General features: G+C 38.0%; 1 protein-coding gene and 1 pseudogene across 1 annotated transcript in view; one reads left to right on the top strand and one right to left on the bottom strand.

Annotated features, from left to right (window-relative positions):
* Window positions 1–19,250, top strand: part of Pdhx (pyruvate dehydrogenase complex component X) — a 76,002-nt gene that overhangs the window by 40,430 nt on the left and 16,322 nt on the right. Inside the window, exons 5-7 of the mRNA XM_004627049.2 lie at window positions 1,909–2,007; window positions 10,108–10,282; window positions 12,325–12,472. Of these exons, the coding sequence (XP_004627106.1) occupies window positions 1,909–2,007; window positions 10,108–10,282; window positions 12,325–12,472 (422 nt within the window). The remainder of the gene's footprint in view (window positions 1–1,908; window positions 2,008–10,107; window positions 10,283–12,324; window positions 12,473–19,250) is intronic.
* LOC101591053 lies at window positions 13,652–14,598 on the bottom strand (annotated as a pseudogene).

The raw sequence follows: 19,250 nt of genomic DNA, 5'->3' as shown, positions 1-19,250 counted from the left end.
AAGGCATGGCACAATAACTGATAGACAAAAAGTAAGATTGCCATGCTTTGACTCTTTTTATTTTCCATTCATTTACTATGAAAATCAGCTAGTCTCATCAGTGTGTTTTATTTAATGGTACTGGAATATCGTTTTGCACCGGTAAGCGTACACTGTACAGTCAATCTGAGGGCTGATGTGGGTTCAAAACTGACTGATGTGTGGATATGCACAAGGTTGACCTACACAGTGATTTTTTTTAAAAAATAAAGAGTTTTGAATTGTGTTTTTACTGATCTTATATAAAAATATCAAACTGAGTTTCTCTTTAAAGATTTGGAGATTTCATAATGCTAGACACTTGTAAAGTAGAGCTACTTTCCTGAAACATAGCAAATTGTTCTCCATTTGCTATTTTTAAACTTTCAGACCCAGCCTGTTTCACTTTTGAGTGTGTAGTCATTTATGTTTGTTACATTGCTTGAAGGTCTTAAGAGAAGATAGACCCTTAGCCGTATAAACTTGGTGCACCTGCTTCTTTGTCCATACATTCAGTGTAATTGTTTTTCTGCTCTGTTAGTCTTCTGAAGTATATGTAAAATAAAAGTACTTTTATATAAAACAAGGATTTTAGGGGCTAAGGAGATGGCTCAGTGGAATAAGCACTTCCCTAGCAAGTGCAAGGACCTGAGTTCAATCCCCAGTTCCAAAAAAAAACAAAAAAAAAACCCTCAAAAAACAAGGATTTTAAAAATATACAGAAACAACTCAGTAACACTGAAACAAACCCATTAAAACCGGACAGTGGCCTCAGACAATTCTCCCAAGAAGGTAAAGAAATGACTAGTGTATACATGAGAAACATAGCAACATTAATCATTGGGGACATACAAATCAGAACCCTAGTGAGACACCACTCCAAACCTATTAGGATGGCAGTTACTAAAAAACAGCAACAGAAACAAAAGCTGGGAATATAACAAGTGGCGGTGGGGATGTGGGGAAGCTGGCGCTGCGTCGCTGGCGAGGATGGAAAACGTTACAGCTGCAGTGAAAGCAGTAGGACTTCTGGTCAGAAGAGAGAATTACCGCAGCATCCAGCAAGTGTACTTCTAAATAGGTCCAAAGGCATCAGAAGAAGGCATCCGTGTTTATGCATACGTGTTCACCATTCATAGCACTGTACGTAATAGCAAAACGGTGGAAACAACACCTGGGTCCAAAATGCTGTGTATGTCCCTTGAAATGTATTTCAGCCATAACAGAGAGGGCATTCTGTTACATGCTACCAATTGGATAAACCTTGAAGACATGCTGAGGAAAATTAAGATAGTCACAGAAGCACATACACCGAGTAGTTCCGGTGACACAAAATATGAAATGCGTAGTCAGATTAGTGGAGACAGAGTGGAATAATAAGGGACTGGGAGGAAGGAGGAATGGAAAGTTGTTTAATGAACGTAAGTTTCAGTGGAAAGATGAAGTTTTGGAGATGGATGGTGGTGATTGTTACACAAAAGTGTGATTGTCCTAATGCCAATGAACTATATAGCTTAAAGTGCTTAAGATTTAAAATATTCTGCATAGTTTATCATAATAAAAATGTATGAACAGTATAGTTTTTACTGATGTATTATGAAGAGCCATTGAAATTTAATTACTTACTATATGACTGCTTATTGCTAATGAATAGGTACTCTTACTAAAAGAATATTTTGACGTGGTGGCTAGTTAATTTTTTTATGAAAAATAAAAAGTAAGAAAAGTAAAATAAAATAGAGCAGTACAGATGAATTTATTTGACTGTGACCATCCATGGGAGTCCGTTTAGTTTTAGTATTTTAAATTTCTAATTATCCCTCAAGCTCTTGACATTTCGATCTATTTGAATCAATGGGAATGTTAATTAGTTGCATGTTTTCTTCTTAGGTTCCGAGTAAGCCCAGCTGCGCGCAACATTCTGGAGAAGCATGCGCTGGACGCCAGCCAGGGCACAGCCACCGGCCCTCGGGGGGTCTTCACTAAGGAGTATGTGTGCTTTTTGTAATGAGCAACTTGCTTATTTATCCTTTTTCTGAAAGTTTTAAAAGAACTTATTCAGTGTTTAGATTTAAAAGGAGATAATACTGTTCTTCTGTGCTTTTAATTGCTTTTGTCCCTGTAAGTTGTATTCTATGCAAGGGCTGTTTTCTGAATAATTGCAGCCGTATTTCTAATTTAGTGTGTGACTAAGCCAGATCTTTAGGAACGGAGATTAATGCAGAAACCTAGAGTGCAAAACAGTGAGGCAGCTTTGTATTGTTTCAAGTCTGTATTAAGTCATTGCTCAAATGCATTTAAATGTCTAACACATGGAAATATACTTCTACAAATATTGTAATTCTTATCTATTTGGCTTTTATTCATTTGTTTCAAAGTAACAGAACAGTTAGTTGTTTGTGGATTTTCTTTTCTAGTCCATTGATCTGTTTCTCCATGATTTCATCCCACTTGTTTTAGTACCATACTTTTAATTGTAAATGTTTAATTATATGCTTTAAAATCTGATAGAGGTGTCAGGTTTCTTTCCATTACTCTTTGTTGTTAATAAACGAGTTTTACTGATATGTTCTTATTTTATCCCTCCAAATGAATTTTAAACAAATCTTTAAGCTCCACTGATAGGAGTAAGGAGAACTTTTAATTAACTTTGTAAAAGAAGAACTAACATCTTTATGATAAGGAGTCTCCCCATTTCAGGAAGTGGGTACATCTCTCCAGTTGGCTAAATATTTTGGGTCTTTTAAGAGTATATAAAAACACATGACCCCTTCCCCATTGAGACAGTCTAAGGAACAAGACAGAGAATGAACAAATGGACTTGTAAACACTATAGTGATATATTGCACGTTTCTTTTGACAGTCATTAAATATTTCAAACTGAACTAATGTCTCGAAGCAGTATACTCATTCGATGTTAGACTAATACTGGTAAGAAATAAATGGCCAGAGTTCTTACAAATTTAAAGCAAAAGGTGTGAAATTATTAAGTGACAGTGCTTGACTAGGCAGCTTGGCTTTTTTCACTAATTTTCTGTTCATTAGAGCAACAATTGACTCTTGGGTATTTCTTTTTTGAAAGCACTTAGCTTTCTTTCTTAGTGGTCCTCATTTCTCAATACCAGTGATGGTGAACTTTTTAGAGACAAATGCCCAGACTGCAGCCCAAAACCCACTTAGTTATTGCGAAGTGCCAACACTGCAATTAAACCTGAATACTAAGGCTTTAGTTTAGAACAACAACAACTCATACATTAACATTTTCTGTGCCACAAACCCACTGCCATGACACTAAAGGGTGGCCTTACTATTTTGTAACCATATGTGTGTGTTTGTGTTATATACGCACTAGGTAGTTCATACCATAGTACACATGCTGGAAACCTGCTGTCCTGGGAGAACATCCAAAGCAATGCGATTTTTAGTTACAGGATTTAAAGGTTCATTTACCCATAAAACACTAAAACTTGAGAATCCTGACAGCCAGTCAAGGCTAGCTTCTTTCCCTTTGTCACTGTTTCTTTAGTACCTATAATCAGTGCCTTTATTTTGTTAATCATTTACCAGTATATGACATAGTAGCATTCTGCAGAAATAGAATAAAACCCTATTGCCATGAAAAGGTAGGTCTGCCTTGCCAGTGTTCCTGTGGGACAGGATGAAGTATCTACATTTAATTAATTGATCATTAAAAATTAGGTAAAGTATAAAATAATCACAACTGTGCTTAGAAGAATCTGTTTTTCAAATTTGTGTAGGAGAAACTGGAACAAAAAACTATTTATGGTAAGGAAGCAAATTCCTGCGCTCATAAAGCAGTCTAATGTGAGAGATCATAAATTTTTTACTGTGCTGTATGTAGAGGAAGCACAAGGAAGATTCTGAAACAGACCCACGAGGATGAAGTCCAGAAGCCTGCAGATGACTGAGTGTAGACTAGAGACAAGAGGTCAGCGGTCAAGGAATGACTGTAGTTCTGGTCTATGTGGTAAAATAGACCATGTTGGGTCTGCAAATGGAAATCTGTAGTTTTGGGCATGCATTTGTCTCAGCGGAGTGAGTTATGTTTAAGCTTACTGATAGCTTTTAGAGTCCCGCCAGGGATTAGGGTGATCAGTAAGGGGAAGTGTGTCACAGGAGGTGGTTTAATAGGTGGTATAGCAGCGTGATTGGCAGCATCCCTAGGCAGACGGCCTAGAGAGTTAAATTGGGAGATGGATGAGAAGTCAGAGAATGTGGAAACTGAGCAGAAGTCCTTGAACTGTGGGATTCGGTGACCTTTTAGAAGATGCTGCAGTAGTGTGCCAGTGGTTCACTGGAGAAGCAAAGGGCCGGCCAAGTAGTTCAGCAGATTAAAGCACCTGCAAGCAGGCGCAGGGGTCTAGAGTTCAATCCCTGGGCTGTGCTGAGACAGCGAATGAGAATGGACGTGGTGGTGTGCACCTGTAACCCCAGCTCTTGGGAGGCTGTAAACAGGCGAATCACTACGAGTCTGATCTAGTGAGACCCTTAACACCCTGTAGACTCTTTTTTACAAAAAAAAAAAAAAAAAAAAAAAAAAATAGAGAAATAAGACCTTTTCTCTTTCTTTTTCATATATGCTTAGTACATATGTTATAAAAAACGTGAGTTGTAATTCATTAATATAACATTTTGTAAGGAGAACAAAATTGTGCAATGTTACCTTCTAGTTACCCTAGAAGCAGTAGTAAAAGAGTTAAGCTTTTAATAGTTCTGCCATCTTCTATATTTTCCCCGTTCTCTTCCTTATCCTTATTCCTTAATTCCCCACCATAAGTAAATTAATACTTAGTCTGCAAAATATAAAATGTTACAAAAGATTTCATGAGGAAAAATAGAGACTTAAATCATACATTACTGAGGATTTTTACTTTCTGTGATCCTATACTGAAGATAAAGATGCCTGTGTTTTCAAGTTGAGTTGTAGAAAAAATTTTGGCCTGGTGTTATTTATAGAAATGTTACCCTCTGATATAGTTGAAAAATGGTAGGATTTGGCAATAAACTTTCCCCCGAATACCTTTGCACATGTTCTCAAAATGGTGAAGGCTATTTTCCTCTATGTTCGGTCAACAGCAAGTGCAAATAGCACAGGCGTCTCTTCTACCTGCTGAAAATGAACTTCTGACCCATTAAATCTGTGAAGAAAATCATAGGTGTCAGAGCTGCTATTGCAGTTTTGCATTTAAACGTATTCCTTAGAAAATGCGTGCTGTGCAGTGTCAGCACTGATTCGGTGCCTATCAGAATATGAAAGGACAGCAAATGCTAGGCTACAGTTAGAGGCAGAACACACGGGGAGGTTCTGTGCCTGCAGCTGCACTGTCTTTGGTATATCTGATTCTTAAATCATAGTTGAAGCTAATGTTTTTGTTAATCTCAAAAATCTGGTATGACAGGCACTTGTCCTCTTTTTGGTGATTTTTTTTTAAATTAATTCACCCGGGTGAATTGCTTTGTGGGAGATTGTGATGAGAAGGTGCTACTACAGGGAATTTTCAGAGTGTCCTGCATTTGTGCAGGATGTGCCTGGGTATTTGTTTTTCTCCTAGCTTTATAGTTCTTCATGCCTTCTTAATTTGTAAATTCCATATAATTAGTTACTTAACCCATGGAAATTACTAAAATCTATTCTGCACTATAGAAACTAAATTGTTGACTGTTAATCAATAGTTAACATTTATACTTCATGAAGTATATACTTAGAAAATCAGCAGTGAAAGTTTTCTGTGAACCAGTTACCACAAGTGCTTGCTATGTGCTTATTTACAGTGAAAGAATTCTGTTTACTTGTATTTGTTGCCAAGTAACATTTTGTGCACAAATCTTAATTTCCACATAAGCTAACTTTGTTTTAAATGTATTTAGTATATGGTCTACAGGGTTTCACTACACAGATTGGACTTGTACTGATCCTCCTGTTTTCAGCCTTCCAAGCCCTGGATTACAGGCACGCACCACCACACCCAGTCTCAATCACCATCTCAGGGTGCCCCAAGGGCGGGACTGGCATGGCATGTGGTGCCAGGGATCAAACCCCGGTCCCTGTGCCTGTCTAAACAGGTGCTTTAATCCGCTGAGCTATCAGGCCTGCCCTTAGAAGATTATTTATTTATTTATTTATTTATTTATTTATTTATTTGGGGGGGCAGCTCAGCCCACCAGGGGGCAGGGATGGCTGGCATGTGGTGCTGGGGGATTGAACCGCGGTCCCTGTGCTTTGCTAAGCTTGTTCTAAGTGGGTGCTTTAGACCACTGAGCCATCTCACCAGCCCAAGAAGATCATTTTTTATAGATAATTTAAAACTGTAGAATTTTTTAAAAGATTTTTTTGGTGACCGGCTCAGCCCACCATGGTGACGGGGCTGGCGCAGCATGTAGTGCCAGGGATTGAACCAGTGTCTCTGAGCTTTGCTTGTGCTTTCCTAAGCAGGTGCTTTAGACTGCTGATCTATCTTGCCTACCCTAAATTTTATTTTAAATCCAGATCAGTATTACAGTTTGGCAGACAGAGCTTAAATTATGGAAGAGACTTATAGTTAGGCTGTGACTTATAAGGGCTTCCTAAATTTCTTCCGTTGGAAGCATTTTTCTGAATCAGCAGCCCTGTTTTTTAATCAGTACAAGCATTTTTTCAGTCTGGCTGAAATTTTGGCTCATAATGTAGGTCTCTAGGGATTCTGTTGGCAGATATGTATGTATAATCACAGTTACCTGGAAAACAGTACTTTTGGGTATAAATGTCATATGCAGAGTTAAAATTATTTCTGCACAGAAGTAAGCTTTTCAAAAGCCACAAAGATCCATAAAATACTTCCTTGAGACATACACCTGTCGCACTCCCTCAGTCTTCCTGTCACCATGACCAGGTTGTAGCTTCCTTTTGAGAACTAGCACTGCCACCAGGTCTCTGTTACTCTTTCTATGATGGGTAAAAATGCCTTTGTCTGGGTGCCCATGTATAGCTTTCAGTTAGGTAGGTCCTATGTCTTTATTCATTCTAGTGTTGCTGTTAATCTCAGATAGGCTTATTTAATTCCCTGAGAGTCTATTCTTAGGAGGAAACTCACCCTTAGTTTGTATTTAACTTGCATATCATGTGCATAGGTATTGGAAAAGGTACAGAAAGTGTGCAGGCTTTGGGTTGGCTGGAGCTTGAAGCCAGCTCTGGCAGTTGCTAGCTACCTGCCTGTCCAGCTTTCTCTTGTAACTCTGCTTTATTCACATACTCCTCCCGTTCTGTCCTTCCCTCTGCTCTCTCTTGCCTTCACACCTGTTCTTCCCTCTGCCTGGGAAGATACTTTTTCTAGCTCTTGACCTTGTTACATAATTCTTCACTGACATCTTAATCCTTTTCTAACCATCTGATTTCAAAGTTTCTGTTTCTGATCCATTACTGATCTCATTTTTCTGTTTATTCCAGCTACATCACAATCATGTTGATTTGTTTATGTAATGATATATAACATGTAACAATGTGTAATATGTAATAGTACAATCAGATGTGTCCTTTTTAACCTGGAATCACCTGACATCTAGGGATAGATGCCTTAAAAATACTATGCTTTAGGACTGGGGTGATAGCTCAGTGGAATAAGTGTTTGCCTGACAAGCACACAGTCCTGAGTTTGATCCCTAGTACCACCAAAAACCCCCCAAAAAAACAAAAAAAAACCTGAAAAAGAGAAAGAGAGAGATATTGTGCTTTAAATGTAGAATTTATCCCCTGGGAGTGTACTCATCTGTAAAATTAAGATTGCTCACATAAGTACTTTCTTGACATAATAGGGTCATTTTTCCCCTTTTACCCTCTTCCAGTACTTAGAGGTACACTATGATGCAGCATTTTAGATTTCCTTGCCCATATGACCTCTCATCTACATAGAGTTCATTCGTTTTGAAATAAGTTACTTGCACTTAACAGGAAGTTCATGCGTCCCTCTCTGGAGCTGATGTAATGCATAGATCCCTTTTCCTGGCAGACTTGCAGTGCACATTACGGTGTCTCTTTAATGGTATATCCCAGGTTGGAACATTCTTGCCTGTGTTACTTTTTTATTGTGGATGGCAAGTTTCAGCAAACGTAGCATCTTGAGCACCTGACGGTTCTGTAGGCCACAGGTTTGCGCACAGTGAGCCTCAGCCTCACAGGGCAAGAATCTAGGCATCGCCCAGAGAGAACTCTCACGTGAAGCTTGGGTCTTCCAGTTTGGGGCTATCGGATTCCAGCCTGTTTCCTGGCCAGCTGTCAGTCAGGCACTGCTCTTACCTCCTAAAGGTCTGCTTTCTTCGGATCCTGCCTTCCTGGTTGTCTGTAGGTAGATCTCAGGGTAACCATTTGCTTTAAGGGCCGCAGTTCAATTCCTTTTAACCGGTAGTTCTTCTTTCAGTAGACTCAGTTTCTTCTTCCCTGTTATGTCCAGCTCCACTAAGATAATTTGCCTTTTGATTAACTTGAAGTCAACTGATTTGGAATCATAGTCACGTATTCTGAAACGCATCAGCTCTGTTACATAATGTAACCTAATCATGGTGCTGATACCTGTCCCATTCACAGGCCTTCTTACAGGCCACAGGGATCATGTAGGCCTATGGCAGCAGTGGGCTGCTTGCATCTTTAAAAGCTCTAAAAAGGTTTGCCATCACTGATACAGCACAGCAGTACTGGGACCACTGTAGAGGTATGCCTGTATGTTGCAGTGAGCTATTGAATAGATGACAGTGTATGGCTGGAGCATAAATGTCAAGGCAGATATGCTCAGTAGGTGCTAAGTGTCTCCCTTTATGGTTTTGATTTGGCGATGCCAAGATCAGAACAATACTAAAATATGAACTGTGTGTTTTAAACTATAAGTTGTCTTTAGATTTGTGTTGTCCTGAATCTTTTTCTATATTATATGAAACCTCCCTTAAGAAATGTTGAGGGCTGGCCAAATAGCTCAGCGGATTAAAGCACTTGCTTAGGCAGACGCAGGAGCCAAGGGTTCAATACCTGCACCTGCTGTGCCCATCCTGCCCCTAGGGCACACTGAGATGGCAGTTGAGACTGGGCATAGTGGCGTGTGCCTGTAATCTTAATGCTTGGAAGGCTGAAAACAGGAGGATCACTACAACTCGTATCTACATAGTGAGACCTTCTAGACCCTGTATTAAAATACAAAAAAAAAAAAAACACACACACACATTTCTAACTGGAGCATGGTGGTGTACACCTATAATCCTAGCACTCAGGAGGCTGGGGCAGGAGGATTGCTGTGAGTTTGAGGCCGTGGCTGAGCTCACAGTGAGTTCAGGGCAGCCTGAACTGCATAGTGAGACCCTCTCTCAAAAGACAGGCAAGCTTTTCTGAAAAAGAAAAAAAGATAGGCTTTCTGAAAGGCTGTTTAGGAAAATACATTACTTTTCCCCATTGTAGCTTAGTACAGTGAATTAAGGATTTAGCATATGTTGTAGTTTATTCTTTATGAAATGAAAGTTTTTTTTTTTGAGTAATACAAAGGTAAATCTATAGTTATTCTTCATTTTAATAGATGCAGTGAGCTTGGTTTTTTATTAGGTTTTGCTGGTTGCATATTGAACAAATTAAAACTGACGTAATTTTCTGGCCATAAAAAAGCTTATTTGTTTGCACTAGAATAAATAATACTTTAGCAAATAGCTTGATGAAAACCTTCAATACAGTAAATTTTGTACTTTCTGAATGCTACATGAAAATTATTTCATAAGCATAAAGAATGAAGGCATGCTTTAATTAATGAATTGTTCTTATCAAATGACACTCGATGCCCAACAAAAAGACTTAATTTTCTTTTTAAAAATTATCTGTACTCAATACTTTGATAAAATTATTAGCTATTAAAAATGTACACACAGCTATTTGATAAATGAGAATCAGCAGACCATGTAGGAAAAAGATTTCCTTTTCTAGCTCAGATAATTGATTTGCATCGTATGCTTTGCAGTTGTGTTTCTGTGTGTGTCTTCCCCTCCCATCACGCCTCCATTTCCTAAGGCTGTCTTACATTCCTTATTGCTAACTGCAGTTATCTAATGTGTTCTTACCTCCAGAGATGCTCTCAACTTGGTCAGATTGAAACAGACAGGCAAGATTACAGACGCCAGGCCAGCCCCAGCTCCTCCCTCCACTCCCACAGTGTCTGTAGGCCTGCAGGTTGCTGCCACGCCATCTTATCCACGTCCAATGATCCCACCACTGTCAACTCCTGGCCAGCCTAATGCTGTGGTAATGTCCTCTGATAAAAATGTTTTTTTGTTTTGTTTTTTTCAGATAAGGAAAAAGAATTTGTGTATTTTACAAATAATTTTAACATTTTATGCAGGGTCTCACTATGCAGCTCAGACTCATAGTAATCCTCCTGTCTCAACCTCCCCAACTCTGGGATTACAGGCATGTACTACCACATCCGGATTCGGTGGTCTGCATAGCATGCCCAGGGTTCCGGGGCCAGAATGGCATGTGTACAGTACTGGGGATCAAACCCGGGTCCTTGTGCTTGCCATCCAGGCGCTTAGACTGCTGAGCTATCTCCCCAGCCCTTATCAATCTATTTTAGTAGTGGCTTATACATTTATGAGAAATAATTCTCCAAATGCTTTTCTTGTAGATTTCCTAGCACAAACATGTTCATACAGCATTAAATTCTAAGGAGAAATTATGACTTGATTTTAAATGTACTGTAGTGTGTACGGTCTCAGTACTGCATGTTACTGTGCTATAATCATGGTACTTTTCACATCTTTTCCTTGTATATAATAATTGGTAGATGACCTTAGTTCCTTTTTACACCTATGTTTTATTCTTTGACTGTGAGATTGATAATCTCCCTATCACGAGCTCCGTAGACTGATGCTTTTCTTCTTAGCCATGTGTACTGTAACAGCTGATGTTTGTTCTCAAATTATTCATTGTTTTCTCTCCATGTCTCTTTCCCTAGTGCCTCTTACATCACTTATACTTCCCATTGAAAAGAAGTATGTTTATTTAAGAATAAATTGGCGCTTAAAAAATAAAAAGTAATAAAGTAAACCTACACTGTTTTAACTACTGGAGAAATGCATTTCATTATACTATTTCAAAATAATTGAAAACACAAATTTCATAGGAAACATTTTTAATGTATATTAGTGATTTTTAATGCAAAAGCTTTATTACACATAGGCAGATCTTTAAAAGTATGTTATTCAAATTAGGATAAACCTTTCAAATGTAATGCAGCGTATAAAAGATTTCCATTTTTTCAAACAGTTTGCTAATGTAAGAGATCATTTGATTTTGAAAAAAAAAAAAAAAGATCACTAATTTTTAAATATCAGCTATACCTTTGGCTGATTTATATTATCCTTAGCTGATTGTAATCCTCTCCCAAAGTAAGGTGAAGGAGAATTCAGGAGCTCATTGGAATTTATATCCCATCTTTTTTTGAGAAAGAAGGTCAGGAAATAGAATGGAAAAGCCTTCAGTTTTAGGAAGATATTCTTTCAGTCAGACTTTATATTTTGAGCTCCTGGGAAATAAGATACTTATGAATTTTTGTTTTTCCCAGATTACAAACCAAAATAGAGGTAACTTGGCAAATTATCCACTATATTAAATTATCTTTTTAATACTTATGCTGTTTTTATAAGAATTGCTTATAGTTGACTTGTTTTGTTGGGTGCTTTGAGTTCTATTAAGTGTTGTTTGTAACAGAAGATGCTTAGAGATTTTGCATCTGTTTTGTGTTGCATTTGTGTATATATAGAATACATATGTAGTATGTGTTGAAATATGTATGTAGACTTGTACTCAGACACATTTGTAAAGGGAATTAATCATGACTTGGTAGATTTGTTTTTCTAAATTATCTTAAATATAGTAAGAGGTGTCCCATTTATAATGGAAACTTGAATTTTAAATTGTACACTGGTGTTTTAGTTCACGAATTTAATTCATTTCATGCAGATGGCCACACCACGGTTGTGTTCATCACCCAATGCGGAATTCCCAAAAAACAAAATCTGGCTAAACACTTCTGTTTGTGAACCAAATTATTGACAAGACAAAAGCATTTGTGAACTGTGGTACTGATTTCTTTGGTAAAGCCAGAGGCGTCTCAGATTTCTTCTATTCCACGCTTAATATGAAGAAATTTTTAGTAGTCCTTTTCCTGTATTGATCTTTTAGGTCACAACCAGAATTTCACTTAGGAAGTTGTTGTTTATTTTCTCTGTCCAATTTATGTTTTGATGGATAAATTGCTGTGTTTTTTGTTTGTTTTCTTGTAGGGCACATTCACTGAAATCCCTGCTAGCAATATTCGAAGAGTTATTGCCAAGAGGTTAACTGAATCTAAAAGTACTATACCTCACGCATATGCCACAGCCAGCTGTGACCTTGGTGCAGTTTTAAAAGTTAGGCAAGATCTGGTTAGAGGTTAGTAAAGTTGAAATTACTCCATGTTACCACATGTCACCTATGTAAACTGATACGTATATGTAAACTGATATGAAGTCCTTTAAGTGTATATTATGTAGCTTTTAATTTTAATTTTATAATTCAGTTATACTCTAGATATGTTTTAATCCTTTTTTTATGTACTTAGTACAGGGTCTATGGGGTCTCACTACGTAGATCAGACTCATAATGATTCTGTTTTCAGCCTCCCTAGCACTGGGATTACAGGCATGTACCACCAGGCCCAGTCACAGTTGCGCCTGGGGTGGATGGCGGGGTGGGGGGTGGGGGGACAAGGATGTGTCTGCCTAAGCAGGTGCTTTAATCCACTGAGCTATCTGGCCAGCTTTAGCTATGTTTTAATACTAGAGAAAAAGAATTGGTTTTGTTTTCCTATAGGAAATAAATTGACTCCATTGTATTAAATAAATCACAGATATATGACCTTTTTGCAGAATAGGGATTTATGTTCGGCCTTGCTTTATTGCAGAATCTCTTTAGGACATTTTAATAATTTGCATTAGCATTCATTCAGCAGGCAAATACTCAGTCTAACTCTGCCACACACTAAGCTTTACAAATAGTTGCTGGATATTGTTGTTTGAAGCAAAAGTAGGCTTAAAGTATTTTTTTGCTTTAACTTTCACATATGTAAATTGTTTGCAAGGACACATGAATGACTTGCTTAGGCTAAACAGTTGTTAATTTTGAATGCTTTGTGATACGATATCTGAACAAAGTTGTCCTCGACATTTTAGCAAGTTTGAAATCCAAAACTGAGGTTTTAGGTTTTAATATGTTAGATATTATGGTTTATACAAGTTAGAGCTATATATTTCTTCAAAATGCATTTCACATTATTAAATTTATAATGCTCTTCCCAAAAACTAAAAGTTGCCGAGAAACATAGGGACTTTTAGTGTAAAGGTATTATTTTTGTCTTTCCGATCTGTTTTTTTTTTTTTTTTCTTTTTCCAAACTTTTATTTGTGCACATTCAATTGAAAAGATAACTTTTACAGGTTCTTTGGTGCCCATATTCAGCATACAAAAATGTAAAAGACTATTCACAAATGAAACACATTAGCTCAAACTGGAAAAAATAACAATGACAACAATAAAACAAATTAAGGTAGTGCACGCTGTGACAGCTCTGCTTATGGGGACATGAGAATTACTGCGAAAATAAGTAGACTGTCCTCTTGTAAAGCAGCAATATCATGTCTTGTAAACTTCCTTTTTATATTACAGCGAAGACTGAAATAAAATCCAAAGGGACTGGCACTTACATTGTAGCCATGAGTGAATAAAAAGAGTCTCTTTCCTCAATTACTGTTGGTCCAGTTTTCCTTTTGAGTCCAATGTGCAGCAGGTTTTAAAAGGTGCTCAGTTAGAGATTCTAACCAATTTAAGTGATGAGTTATAAAATTTCTTTCCAGCTTTCAAACACAAATGGGTAAATCTGTTCCACAGCAGTAGCCACTGCCTTTACATTGGGCCCTGTCACTGTGATACTTCCTGTTGAAAAAAATCTGTAATGTAGCTCTTAGGGATTTTATCCGATAGCACACACCAGGGTGAAGTTCAGGTTCATAACTGGCATGAGGTCTATTGTTCTTCATGAATTCTGGCAAACAGATTTCAAAGGGCATGTTACAAACTGCCAAAACGTTAACAACCTTAAAATCTGTAAATATTACCTGAAAACCTAGTTTCTGCAGACTACGGGCTAAACGTCGGGCACCAAATTTAGCTTCTTCTTCACTTGTTGCTCCAGTGCAAATAATTTTTCCTGAGGACCAAATCGTAGCTGTAATTCTAGGTTTTCTAAGCTTCATTAATACTTTTCCAACATCACGCTTATAAATAACATTCACTCCCTCCAAAGCAGTTTTCCTTAAGTTCAAATGACATCTTGTTCTAAAAACACAGACTACGTTTGTAATTAAAATGTCCAATGCAACATCACTGTCTGCATCCATTGGGGTAGTTTAAAAACTTGGCTTCCCACCACGAAGTTCACATCCGTGGGAAGACCGGGTGGCCACAGAGGATGTGGCGGCAGCGCTGCTGCCGGTTGCGTCAGATGCGAAGCAGGAGCTGGAGGACGAGAATGAGGATGAGGCGAGCGCGCTCCCCAGTCTCCATGGACCTCCCGCCCTGGCCCATTACTAGGAGCCCCCGGGGCTGGGGCTCTGCCTTCCCTGATTTGTTGTTCCGGGTATGGGGCAGCTGCCCCGATCTGTTTTTTACGTCATTTTCTTGCCTTACTGCACTGGCTTGTGCTTTTGTAACAGTGATGAATATAGGTGGAGCATTTAGTCATTCTTTACTTGTTCTTAATTTGAGGGAAAACATTCAGTCTTTAACATTAATGGTTAAGTGTTTATTAGATTCTCCTTTTGAAGTTGAGGAAATTCCATTCCTAATTTCTCAAATTTTAGAGAGTGAATACATGGTGAATTTTCTCAGTTTTGTTCATCTTTTAAGATAATCTTTTCTATTTCAGTTTGTTAACATAGTAATACTAATCTTAACTTCAAATGTTGAATCAGTTAATTATGATCTGTATCAAATGTTGTTTGATTTCATTTCTTTATAATTTTGTTAAGAATTTTTTCACCTATGCATGTGAAAAACACTGTCCTGTCTTTTCTTGGGTCCTCCTCCTCCCCCCCTCCTTCTCCTCCTCCTCCTCCTCCTCCTCTCCCCCTCCCTTCTCCTTCTCCTCCTCCTCCTCCTCCTCCTCCTCCCCCTCCTCCCCCTTCTCCTCGTCCTCCTCCTCCTCTTCCTCCCCCTCCTCCCCCTCCTCCCCCTTCTCCTCCTCTGTGCAGCTCAGACTCCTAGTGATCCTCCATTCTCAGCATTCCCAGGCATGGGATTACTCGCGTGTGGCCACCACACCCAGTCTCAGTGTGCCCAGGGGTGGAGCTGGCATATGGTGCCTGAAATCAAACCCTGGTCTCTATACTTGCCCAAGTAGTCACTTAGTCCACTGAGCTATCTCACTGGCCCTTATGAAATCTTTCAGAATTGATTAGGAAACGTTTTTTCCTCTTTTGGGAAGAGTTTTGATAGAATTGATGCTATTTCATTTTTAATTGGTTGTAGAATTCATCTAAGAAATTGTCTAGGCCTAGAATTGTCCTTATGAAATCCTTACATGTTCAGTTACTGAGAGGGTTTTGTTGTTGTTGTTGTATTTTAGAATCATATTTTTATAATGTCTTTTAGGAAATATGTTTGTGTCATTTGCATGAGATGCTACATTTATTGGCATAAGTTCACGCAGTATTATCTTACTATACTTTGGCACTTTTATCATCTGAAGTACTACTTATTTGTGTCTTCTCTTTCTTGATCAGTCAGGCTAAATGCTTATGGGTTTTGTTTTGTTTTTTTTTTTAAATTAAGGAACTAATATTTGGTTTAGTTACCTTTCTATACTTTTTCTGTGATTTTATTTTCACCAGTTTTTGCCTTTACCTGTGTTACTAGGAACTCTGTTTGTTTTGTAATTTTGAGGATATTTTATTTTCCTATGTTTTTAATATTCATGTTTAAGTAGGTTTCTTGTAGATAGCATATATAGCAGTAGCTCTGTACTTACCACATTTCAATGAGCAAAAGCACTTTTTTCAGTCTCATAGTAACTCAAGAACAGCGCAAGGGCTGGCCTGATAGTTCAGTGGACTGAAGTGTCTGCTTAGACAGAGTGTAGCGGCTAGGGGTCAATCCCCAGTATGCAGTGCTGGCCCCGGCTCCAGTGTGCACTGAAACTGATTGAGATTGGGCATGGTGGCAGGTGCCTGTAATCCCAGTGCTTGGGAGGCTGAAAACAGGAAAATCACTAGGAGTCTGATCTGTGTAGTGAGACCTGTACACCCTGTAGAGCCTGTCCTAAATACAAAAAAATAAAAAATAAAAAAAAAAGAAAAAAGAAAAAGAGCACAACCCCAAGTATTCATTGTCACCATCTCAGACTTCTGTGCATTTTTAAATGTTAATCGTGGATCACAAAAGGATTATGGGAAATGCCACAGAGCCAGAAAACTTATGTGTAATCCAGTAAAAGTCTAATATTAACATGGTAAAATGTGAAAATTCTGCAGAACCTTCACAGAACTTTTTAGTTTAGTTTTTTTGTTTGTTTGTTTGTTTGTTTGTTTATTTATTCGGTACAGGGTCTCACTGTGCAGCTGAGACTTGTAGTGATCCTCCTGTCTCCACCTCCCTCTTGCTGGGATTACAGGCGTACACCACCATGCCCAGTCTCAGTGGCCAACAAGGTCCTGGGCCAGAATAGCAGATGGTATCCTGGATTAAACCTGAGTCCTTGCACTTGCCAGGCAGGTGCTTAGACCGCTGAGCTATCTCCCTGGCCTAGTTTATTTTTTTGATGGGAAACATATCATTTAGTACTTAACCAGTTTCAGGACTTATCATGAGTACCTGAAGGAGTTTGTGACAAGCATCAAGGTATAACTATAGTTGGTTCTTGTGGGGTTTGTTTTTTGTTTTTTGTTTTTTTTTTTAATAATTCAACTCTGCAATCTGTATTGAGGTGTTTAGATCACTCACATTTAATGTAACAGTCGAAAATCTATCATTAATTAATGTTTGTAAATCTACCTTGTTCTTCCATGTCTAGTTGTCTCATCTCTTCTTCCTTTTTCTCTTCTTGTCGCCTTTTAGATTGGTATTTTTTAATGATCGCATTTTATTTTTATTTTATCTCCTCATACCCCACCCCTCTTAGTAGTGGCTCCTTTGGGGTTTGCAGTGTAAATATTACACTTACCACAGTTTATCTTCAACTTGCAGGAGACTTTCTGCATTATCCTTATATTTCTTCTTTTATCTTTTGCTATTATTGCCACATTATACTTCTTTTTTTTTTGTGGTGTAAGCCAGAATATATGTGTAATATTTTTTGCTTTAGCAAATCAACTATCTTTTCAAGCATTTTTAAGTGAGGAGGAAAGTTTTGTTATATTTATCTATAGTTTTCCTATTTCTGATACTTTTTTTTTATAGTCTAAGATACTTTCTTTTATCATTCCTAATAAACAAGTCTGGTAAATTTTGTCTGCAAAATTCTCTTTCTCTACTTTTTTTTCCCTTTAAAATTGTGATGGTGTAAAATGTACATATATGAAATTTGCCATTTTAAGTGTACAGTAGGTTCCTTGGGCACTAAGCACACTCACAGTCTTCTGTGGCCATCTCCACCATCTATCACAGGGAACTTTTCACCTCATGAAACCGAGATGCCGCCCGTGAAATGCGCTCCCCGTTCCCTCCCTCCAGCCCCTGACCACCGCACTGTGCTTTCTGCTCTTGTGAACTTGGCTATTATAAGTACCTGATGTACATGTCCTTTTACTGGTTTACTTAGTGTAAGTCTTGAAAGTTCATTCATGTTGATATACCTTGTGTCAGAATAGCCTTTGTAATGCGATTTTATTCCATTATACATATGCTCCGTCACCTACTCCTTGACTCATACTTGAGGAGCCTCTAGCTGTTTGATATTGTGAATCATGTTTCTAGGAACGTGAATGCACAGCCAGTACGTGACTGTGGTCTTTTCTCTGTGTACTATGGATGGGGCAAAATGAAAAGCGGGCCGAGAGAGCCGTGCAGGGTAAACAGAATGTGTTCATAAAATATGTTCACCTGTTTGGATTTGAGCAGACCAAAATCTTTTATATGTTGTTGTCATGAAGTCTGTGAATACTGGAATTCCATTTATATTTCTGTTCCAAAAGGAGTATTAAGCATATAAACCAGAATGTTTATATATTTCTGGATATCAGAATTAGAAGAGCTGTGATAGTATACAGCCAACATATACTGTGACAGTTTGGCAGTAATTAAGGTTTATTGGAGGTAATTCCATCTAATCTCTTTCTAATCTCCAGCATACTTTTGGAATGAGCTCTACTTCATGTGAAATACGATGATGCTGTAGTAACAGGATATGTGTTTCTTGCCATGTACTATTGACTAGATCCTGATTTTATGTGTTTTTCTATAAGCTCTGAAGAATCAAGTATGATTCATATTTTCCATACATCCTCATACCCATTGGCAAAGGGAAAAGGATAAATCAAGTTATGATCATCTCCATGGGAAAGATTGGAACCCCAGATTTATCTTAAAATCACTATATATGCTAGAAGGAAATTGGTTCACATGGATTCACCATAAATTGAGACAGAGAACTTCATCTTATTCATTGCAGTAGGGCCTGTGCCAGCATTGCTTTATCTTTGGCACTTGCTATATCCTGTCATGTTGGTTTAGAAAGCCAGCTTCTTCTTTTATGCAGTGGTCTTTTGTTGAACAACGTTAGTAAAAAGTATTTTGAATATTTGTTGCAAATATATGTACGCAGTTGTTTAAAGTACTTACATGTACCACTCTTCTAACATAATCAGTTTCCTGAAGCATGCATGGAGTAAGGGGATTTAAAGACAATGAGGGAAAAAATTATTCCTGTGAACTTCCTGACAGCACACAACACAGAGATCATTTCTGCTTTTAGAGACAGAGGAATGGGTTATTTTCTTTCTGTTTATAGCAGTTATATCCTTCAAGCTTTCATGTATGGTATCTGAGTACTTTTTAAAAACTGTAATCAAGGCTCAGAAATTATTTTTGTGTGTTTGTCTGATGTTGAGAATTGAATCCAGGACTTTGCACATGTTAGGCATGTTCTCTATCAGCTCTACCCTCCACCCAGTCCTTAGAAA

Source organism: Octodon degus, unplaced genomic scaffold (assembly GCF_000260255.1).
Source record: "Octodon degus isolate 3935 unplaced genomic scaffold, OctDeg1.0 scaffold00018, whole genome shotgun sequence".
Lineage (NCBI taxonomy): Eukaryota > Metazoa > Chordata > Mammalia > Rodentia > Octodontidae > Octodon > Octodon degus.
Note: the sequence above shows the minus strand (reverse complement) of the source record. Positions and strands in the feature narration are given on the sequence as shown.